The sequence below is a fragment of the Vipera ursinii genome (assembly GCF_947247035.1).
Source record: "Vipera ursinii genome assembly, chromosome: 4".
NCBI lineage: Eukaryota > Metazoa > Chordata > Lepidosauria > Squamata > Viperidae > Vipera > Vipera ursinii.
Window position 1 is genome coordinate 36,050,697 of NC_139514.1, and position 10,166 is coordinate 36,060,862.

Here is a 10,166-nt window from a genome sequence, read left to right on the forward strand (position 1 = left end):
GTGTGGGGGAAACTTTGCCTTTTAAGAAGCTAATTAGTCAAATGGTATTAATAACTTTTGTTGTCACTACTTATTTAGGACTGAAAATTAATTATCTGGTCAACAAAAAAATACAGCAAAAAGAACATACCAGATGTTATATCAATTGCATGAGCATTATTTAAAAAGTAAACAGCAGTTCCACCTCCATCCCAATATGGAATGCTATCTCTGGCAATTGTATTGTTCTTGGACATGGTGCCCAGGTCACCATTATTATTTGAAGAGATGAATCACATGAAATCTGACTTTCCACCTTCTTGTCGGGTTATTGGTGTTGTTATTCTTTCCCAGGAAAGTGAGATCACTTCCCATCATGATTTCAAATCTTAAGAAAAAAGATACTAAATCATTTCAATTTCAATGCTTTATTACAGAGCTATACTGTATATATTGCTGTAAATCTGTTTACACATACCAATTCTACCTTCCTTGTTAGTTGCATCTAAAAATACTTGTATTATGGGATGTGTTGATAAAACAATATTTTCATTTAATGGAAAGGAACAAGGAAATCATATCTTTATTTAATAGACTTAAAAGAGAAGTGGAAGTTTGTTACCTTCTAATGTTCTTAAATTCTTCAGGCCTTCAACTTGAACATGATGTTTGGCAAATGGACATGCAATTCAATTGAAAACCCCAAAGTTCCCATCTCTGTCTTTCTAATGAAAGCCATCGACATGCTTATCTTCAAGAGAAAAGGCAACTTTGAAATGAAAAATATTAGTCTTTGCATTCTTGAAACCCTTTTGTTTTCCATTTTAAGGTATCAAATATATCAGTTCAAAGATCAGATTCTGAAGAAAAGTGGGAAAGACTCACAAAAAAACTTAACAAGACATCAAAATCCAAAAGGAAAGCCAAAAGGGACAAGTCTGCCTGGAATTTTCAAAATAAAATAATCTTGTTTACAGTAGTTCTCTTCATTATCGGCGTAATAACTTGGACATTATTGTGGCTTTTCATTGGTGAGTTCTTTCCTACATCCAAACTTTTTATTCCAAAGACTTTTTATCATACTAACAAATCCTTGATGAGTGCTGGAATGCTTGAGGAAAGCATTTATAGGTAACTGGGTCCCCTTAATGGTTTCCTTAATGGCAGACTGTAGGCTATCTTGGAGTATAGAAAAATTATCCTGAGAAACCAATTTTGAACTGTTTCTATGAAAATTATAACGACATTTCCATGCAGGAGAAAACAAGCTGAATTCAAAGGAGACTTTACTTTTTTTACAATGGTAATGAAAAGGCTAAGGCAGTGGGTACAGAAGTCAGGGAACTCCCTCACAAGGGGAATAAAAAAAGGCTTTTCCTTGTTCTGCTTTAAACAAGCAGCAAACCACCAGTATAGTTTACAAGAGGGATGCTTTCCAGAGAAATTATGAAGCTGGGTTCTCTTTGCAGGTGAGGTGCTTTTTGTTGTGAATGTTATTAAGAAGGTCATGATGGACTTAGTGCTTTTCCAGTTCATCGAGATCTTTTGCTGTCAACTTTTTATTTCCATGTGGAGAGCGAAAGAAAAATAGCATATACTCATATTTGCCCATTCTGTTTTACAGTTGAGGCAGAAAACAAAGATGCTTTGTATTTTGTTGGACTATTTCGTGTTGCCAACATTGAATTTCTTCCAGAATATCGGCAGAAAGAATCTAGGGAGTTCCTTTCAGTAGCACAGAATGTGCAACAAGTGGTAAGGAAACCCATACACAATGCCATACCATTTTTATCAGTACATTTGACAAAATAATTAGCTGGATACATGCATTCGTTAGTTTTGTGTGTTTCAACGAGACAATGAGTAAAGGCCCAGGCTACAATTTCCCTTTCTCAGGTTGCTTTGCTGGGGGTTATAATATAAATTAAGGGTTTTTCTCCCCCAAAGATGGGAGAAGCCGGTTTCAAATGAATAATTTTGTTGACAGGACAATACCTGCTGCCCTTGATCAGTTTTTTCCCAGTCAAGAGGATTTGGAAATAGCACAAAGGAAAATGAGAAAGGACTCCTGATCTTCAATAGTGAAAGGATTTTATATATATATATAATAAATACATTCTTGAGTAGATCCCATGGGACTATCTATCCTATTCCTAAAATAAATATATTATTTGTTTGTTTTCAATGTAGCCTCCTTTTCTATTTTTCAACCTGCCTCTGTTGATCCTGTATTAAATGTGCACCTGAAAGCCATGGCTAATATCCATCACTCCAGATGTTCTCATATTTATGAATGTGTGTACATAAGTCAGATTTACGAAAAAAGGAAATGTCATTGTATGAGAGTATTTCTCAATAGGAAAGCTACATTGGGACATGTGCTCATTGCCTGGTATTATTTTCTCATTGGCAGGCACTGGATTTTTTATAATCTACTTAGTATTATATTACTTAATTGCCCCATTTTGGGTGTTTCCCAATGTACTTTGGAAGTTCATGTCCATCATGGCAGACATAGATCTCATCCAGATTATTGAAGGCCTAATTTACAGTGGAGGTCACAGTCCAGACCTGCTTTTTTGCTTAGGGACAGGGATAACATCATGTGGAGTTGAGAAGTGATTACCATCAACTCTTTTTCATGGTCAAATCACTCCCTCTTAGCACTGGAGTTATCTGTGGCTACCTTCTCTATTCAAAAGAAGGATCTATTTGATCATTCCATCTCAGGCACTTGATAGCCCTTGTTGGGTTTCAGAAACAAACTTGGAGTTGTCCCTGAAGCTCCATAGTGCAGTTTAACTGAGGCCTTAATTGCTGCTTAGAATGAGAGGGCGTAGCAGCCTTGGATTGGATTGTGCCTGTGCAGATTCTGCAGCCTATGTGCACTGATCCTGGAGAGGGCCTGGTTTTCAAAAGAAGTTTGAGTGATGAAATGGCACTAGAGCACCATTGGAGGAAAACAAAGAGAAAATCCAACTAAATACAGGTAAGAACCCTTTACTATTAAGGATTATCTTGTGTCAATAAGAGTAACAAAACCTAAGCATTTTTTCCTTCACAGATAAATTTCTTATGGCTCTAGTTAGGTGACTTGTCTCCTGGAATAGAATAGAATAGAATAGAATAGAATAGAATAGAATAGAATAGAATAGAATAGAATAGAATAGAATAGAATAGAATAGAATAGAATAGAATAGAATAGAATAGAATAGAATAAAGATGGAAGGGACCTTGGAGGTGTTCTAGTCCAGGGCTTTCCAACCTTTTCATATATTGTACCACTTTTAGGACATGACAATATTTGAGTACCACCAGTGCTTACCAAGGTGTCAAAAACTTGATGACTGAAAAAAAGGGGGGATTTTGGGTTTTACTGATTAGATTCATTTGCTGTTATAGAAATGTCTAGTTTATAATATTATGGAAAAGTAAAAAGTTGAAGTTCAATGTTAATGCTTCCTTCTACTGCAACAGTGGAAGTCTGTTCTTTCTCCCTTCTCCCCCTCACTTTTCCTCCCCACTGTATCCTACTATTTCCTTTTGTATTTTTAGATTTTATTCTATAATCTAATAAAATGTTACAAACTGTAGGAAAAAGTAAAAAAGTACCAGTTTTAATTTTTTGGTGGCTGTTCCTTTGCTGAATCACTTTCCCCTTGCACTGACAAATGTATGATGAATTTATCCATGTTTATTAATATGCACCATTACCAGCTAGCTCATGGATCTTCAAACTTGGCACTTTTAAGACTTGTGGACTTCAACTGCAAGAATTCCTCAGACATCACGGCTCATTGAAGTATTCTGGGACTTGAAGTCCACAGGTCTTAAAGTTGCCAAGTTTGTACTGTAGATCCCTGAGCTAGCTGGTTGGTCCTTCTTCCTCTATCCCTCTCATCTTCTTCCTCCCTGCCTTCTGAGCTCTCCTTCCACAGTGTTGTATGAATGCACACACCCTGTCCCTTCCCTGTACCCTTAAAGACACAGGAATCAAGCACAAAGCAAGAAAGACTCACAAAAGCCTACCAGAATAAAGAAACACTGCCTACATTTTTTTTCCTTTAAGCTGCCTCAGGCATCTCATTTTAAACAATGTAGAAAACAGGGTACGGCAGTTGTGAAAGGCGATAACCTTAAATTAAGCCTGTTTACCTACAAAGAAAACTTGCTAAAAACCATAGACAGACTCAAGATAAGGGGTAAAACTAATTACATTTGTTTAAAGAGATTAAACCTATGAAGCCAACACTTTGGACTCATTGCTAGCCTTTGTGAAACAGACTAAAATATTCCAATAACCTAAGCACACAAACCAAGCCTCTGAATTACAAAACACTGTAAAAACTGTATAAAAATCATTATGATAATACATTCAAGCTGCCAGTTGACCAAGATCTCGCTGGCTTCTGAAATAAACCCACCTCCTTTCTGACATGCTCATCTGCTGGCTTTTCATTTTGCACTGATTGCATTCTCCTGGCTGGAGAAAATGAACTAGGGGAACTTTTTTTTCCAGCAATAGCTGCTGCTGCTTCCCTGTCTCTTTTTCTTCCCTGCCTGCTGAGCTCTCCTTCACAGCTTCTTCGTCTTCTTCTCTTTCCCTGTTGTCTTTTTTTTCCCTTTCCCTTTCCCAGCAAAACCACCTCCTTTTATATCCTCTCTTCTGCTCTCCTCCCCCCTTTTTTCTTCAGTTCACCTGCATGCAGCTTCTGGAAGTATCAATCATCTGGAGCCAATCATCTGGAGCCCTGCCGGTGCTCCTGGGGCTTCTGCTGAGCCCTGACAGCCCTGCAGCTCCAGCTGCCTCTTTCTCAGTTTGGGTCATTTCAGCTCATTCCCCTCCCCTGCTACACTTCTCTAGGATGATTGTGTACCATTTGCCATGCTACCGGTTGAAAAGCCCTGTTCTAGTCCAGCGCCTTGCTCAAGTAGGAGAACCTATACTGTCTCAGACAAGTGAATGTCTAGTCTCATTTTAAAAATCTCCAGTGATGGAGCACCCACAATTTCTGGAGGTAAGCTGTTCCACTGGTTGATTGTCCTCACTGTCAGGAAGTTTCTCCTTAATTCCAGGTTGCTTCTCTCTTTGATCAGTTTCCAACCATTGTTTCTCATGCTTCCCTCTGGTGCTTTGGTGAACAACCTGACCCCCTCTCCCTTGTGGCAGCCCCTCAGATACTGGAACACTGCTATCATGTCACCCCTACTTCTTCTTTTCTTTTGACTAGCCAAACCCAAGTCCCATAGTTGTTCTTCGTATGTTTTAGTCTTCAAGCCTTTGATCATCTTTGTTGCTCTTCTCTGATTTTTTTCCCAAACACTCAACATCTTTTTTATGATATGGTGACCAAAATTGGCTGCAGTATTCCAGGTGTGGTTTTACTAGGGTTTTATAAAGCAGTACTAATATTTCGCATGATTCTATGCCTCTGTTTATCCAACCCAGGATTGTATTAGGTCTTTTGGTTGCTGCTGCACACTGCTGGTTCATAGTCAAGTGATACTCCACTAGGACTCCAAGGTTTCTTTCACAGTTACTGTTTTTAAACCAGGTCTCACCCAATCTGTATTTGTACCTTTGGTTTTTCCCACCTAAATATAAGACTTTGCTTTTCTCCTGGTAAAGAAAGAGCCAGGGAAATTGTTATAGGAGCTTCGTTGAGGACTATTCAAGGCATCTGTTGGATACTTTTAAAAAAATCACTCAGATTTGAACTTTGGCTGTGTAAGTGCCATGGAATTGACTGAGATATAGCTGTGCTTTGTTAACTGGGAATAATTTGAGGTTACTAGAGTTAATGAAGACCTTGGGCTTTGAGCTCTGTCATTTATATAGTAGATCCATGTCCCTTCTGGTTAATCAAGACTCCTCACAGACAACATATGGTTGGATACATGTGGTGGTAAGCATTTACTTGAGGGAGGGGATTGTTTTCTCACTTTTGAAGAAAGTGATCTTCCCTATCCTCAAGAAGCTACTGCTGGATCCAACAGAGTTGGATAATTTCCATCCAGTCTCCAAATTTCTCCTTTGTAGGAAAGTTACTGCAAAACTAGTAAAGTTACAGCTCTAGAGGATCCCTGGAGGAAACAGATTGCTTGGATCCCTTTTCATTATGTACTAGACCAGGTTGAGAAAAAGTCAGTTGCACTTATCAATGAACTTTTATGGTATGAGGATATTTGTAATATACCTACCTTGGATTTATTTTGATATGATTAATCATTGTATAATTCTAAACCAGCATAGGGGGTTGGAATGGAAGGGAGGCATGGTTGTAAGTTCTCCTACTTCCTTTGAAAATAGTTATAGGTGGCATCAGGTGGGTGAAGTTATAGACTCCATGGTATTTCAGAGTATTTTCCTTACCCCTATTTAACATTTAACATCTACATAAAACCATCGAGTAAGTGTAGACCATGGAGTATGGCTTTGAACAGTGGTGGGATTCAGATATGTGAACAACCAGTTCTCTGTGTAAATGCCGCTTCTGGAAGTGCATTCTGGGCCTGGGCAACAAAAAATTAACTACCTGTTCTGCCAAAGTGGTGAGAACTAGCTGAATCCCACCACTGGCTTTGAAGGACAATTGAAAGATTCACTAACACAGCTATAATTGTAATTATTATTGCTTATTAAAATATATAATTTCTGGATAGTACTTTAGAATTAAACAGTTTGCTGAACTCCTGTGAACTAGACCAAGGAAGTGGGCACACACAGGTGTTTTTTTTTTAAAAAGAAAAAAAAGAAAAAATGGACATGGAAGAAGAAGGAATACATAATTGTAAAACATCTACATTTCTCTCTGAATAACTCTTGATATGCTTCCATTTTTAACTAGTGGAAAATAATGAAAAACATCTTTATTGTAACTTTATTCTTGGGTTATCTTATTGTCATGCTTTTTTCTGTAGTAGTTTTTTATTGTAGAGTATCCTGAGTATTTTTGGAAACTCTAAGTTGTAGAAAATTGCAACTGCTGACGATGCTATCTGTCTTAGGAAACTATTCTTGGACTAAAATTTAATTAGTAATGGATTCTCACTTCGTTTCCATTAAATCATGAATTTTAATTTTATTTCAAGCTAGTACAACCTCGTTTGGCTTTCCAAATGTAGATTTAAGTCACATCTAATTAAAAGTTGGCAGAGGAGGGTGAGAACTTTTACAATCAGGTGATGCTCTTTACTTTCATAAATGAATATGTTGTTGTAAAAAATTTTCATCATTCTCAGAAATAATCACTAATTCTTATTAAGAATCCACAATATAGACTGTTTTCAATAAAATTAAATTGACTTCATGCAGGACCGTCAAACAAGTCTGTAAATTTTCTCTTTCAGATGAATCTGGTGTATACCAAATCTGCTTTCTCAAAATTTTACAAGCAATCCATTGTCTCTGATGTCAGGTGGGACACAATTTATAGTTTGTTTTTATCATTTAATGATAAATATCTTCTTATCTTGGTGCAGGTCAATTAACTTGTAAGTTAAGCACAACTTTATAAATGACTGACTGCCAGTATAAGCAACATTTCCATTTGTTAATACATTATATATTTCAAAATCTATTAGCATTTTCTTTGAATAATGATAGGAGTTTAAATTTTCAAGCTTATCAGTTTGTTATATAAGCCAACAAGCTTCTGGGTGGATATCACATATAAAGTCCAAAATAGCATGGGACTCAAATACATAGTGGGACATTTCTCCTGTCCAGATTTAGCTCAGTATATGCATGCATCCTGAAAATAGAGGATTCCCAATTTCTTTGACATAAGAGTGGCCTCAAAGTTATATTTATCAATGGCAGTTCACACAGCATAGAATACTTTGCCGCTTGAGGTTTGTTGGGGCCTCATTTTGCTCCACTTTTACAAAGTTTTTTAAAACTGTATGTTACTGAGGATCATTCAATCCAGAAGGTTGACCTGGGCTGCCTTAATGGATAATCTTTGTTAACTTAGTTAATAAGTTAGAATTATTCTTTATTTTCTTTGTTTGGAAATTGCCCCAAGCCCTTGAAAATAGAACTATACAAGCAACCATATAAATTAATTAAATAAATACAATTTGTTTTGTACTGATTTCAGCAATAACAACAATGGGGGACTTCTTGTCCATTTCTGGATTGTGTTTGTAGTACCAAAGGCAAAGGGCCAAATATTTTGTGCAGACTGTGTTGCAGCTATTTTAAGAAATTCAATTCACACAAGCATCACCAATCGAACCTCAGTAGGGAGTCTTCAAGGCCTTGCGGTGGATATGGATTCCATTGTGCTCAGTGGTTGGTATTTCTAAATCAAGAATTTGTATGTACTATTCATTTTATTTGAAGGTTTTCTTTTTCTGAGTGCACAACATTTTTATTCAGGGATTTATGGGAACACAAATATGCATGGAAATCATAAATTCATGGGAATAAAAATTTCACCCTTTTTCTTAAACATGATTATGAATGTTTATGGCTGTTACTCAAAATAGATCTGTTAAGTCTCCTTAACAGATACTTAAACATGCGTAACTAAAGGCTCAGTTTTGTTTCAAAAATACAGTAACACTGAAAAATTTGCTGCCAAATATTAGCTGCCAAATTCTGAGAGCTTTTGAAGGTTGCAGACATGGAGCTGGTTTTGTATGCATTGCCCACTTCTGTTTGATGGAAATAATGGCTCTTTTTCCAGAGATGATAAATGAATAATGTTCTTATGCAAGAAAAGCCCTTACTGCAATATATATTCTCTATATCCAGCAAGTTTCAAAAGCAATATATGTATTTTTCATGTTTCCTGGGAATTTTAAATATTACTAAGAAATATTTTCCAACTGTTATCTTAAACCTTATAAATGAGGAAAAGAAAGACAAATATTACTATTTCAGAACAGAAATTCAAATAATTAATTACAGATCTCTTTGACATCAGTACTTAGAAATTTTTTGAAATAGATATTAAAGAGATCAGTTTCTAAGCAAATTGAAAACAGTGTAGAAACTATCATAAATGAGCATTCTTTGTCAACAATACATCAGTGGATAACTTTCTTAGTTGATTCTGGGAATGGTGTGTATGTATTATATCTTGATTTCAAGAAAACATTTTAAAAGATACTGTAACATTCTGATAAGGGACGCGGTGGCTCAGTGGGTTAGGACACTGAGCTTGTTGATCAGAAGGTTGGCAGTTTGGTGGATCAAATCCCGAGTGCCGCGTAGCAGAGTGAGCGCCTGTTACTCGTCCCAGCTTCTGCCAATCTAGCAGTTCAAAAGCACGTAAAAATGCAAGTAGAAAAATAGGGACCACTACGGTGGGAAGGTAACAGCGTTCCATGCGCCTTTGGCGTCTAGTCATGCCGGCCACATGACCACGGAGACGTCCTCGGACAAGCGCTGGCTCTTCGGCTTTGAAACGGTGATGAGCACCGGCCCCTAGAGTCGGAAACGACTAGCACGCATGTGCGGGGGAACCTTTACCTTTAACATTCTGATTATCAAACTAGTTAACTGGAAATCTTAATTGAATGGGCCAGTGGAGAAATATCACAATATTGGGTCTGGGCCCTGTGCTCTTTAATAATTTTAATAGCGAGCAGTAGCAGAATAGTTAGCAAAACCAGGTTATTTAATAAAATTAGGAACAGATAGTACCACATAACATGGAAATAATCATGATTGCCTATAGAAATGGCCTAAAAATAAATAGAATTTAACAGAGACAAATGCCAAGTGGTCCATTTTAGACATTTTAGAATGCACCAATACAATGGAATATCAAGGGTGACGGTGGCATAGTCTAGCCGTGGGTGAAGGCAATGGGAGTGGGGGTGCTGCCAAATATGACAAAGAAGCTATTGGCAGTTGAATTGCTGCTCTCTATATGCCAATTAGTTCTTTGACAGTTACTGGCATAGTGTGGCAACACAGAATAATAGAGTTGGAAGCGACCTTGGAGGTCTTCTAGTCCAGCCCCAATCCCAATGATATAGGCAGGAAACCTTATACCATTTCAGAGAAATGGTTGTCTAATCTCTTCCTAAAAATCTCCAGTGTTGGAGCATCCACAACTTCTAGAGGCAAGTTGTTCCACTGATTAATTGTTCCAACTATTGGGAAATTTTCCCCTAGTTTTAGGTTCGTTCTCTCTTTGGTTGTTTTCCATCCATTGCTTCTTATCCTGCCT

The 10,166-nt window shown here is 37.2% G+C and overlaps 1 protein-coding gene across 1 annotated transcript in view; it reads left to right on the forward strand.

The window, feature by feature from the left end:
• Positions 1-7,329: 7,329 nt before the first annotated feature.
• The window catches only part of TMPRSS7 (transmembrane serine protease 7), a gene marked incomplete at both ends in the record, with an annotated part of 25,957 nt that continues 23,120 nt past the window's right edge, over positions 7,330-10,166 (forward strand). Inside the window, 2 exons of the mRNA XM_083361255.1 lie at positions 7,330-7,397; positions 8,082-8,275. Of these exons, the coding sequence (XP_083217381.1) occupies positions 7,330-7,397; positions 8,082-8,275 (262 nt within the window). The remainder of the gene's footprint in view (positions 7,398-8,081; positions 8,276-10,166) is intronic.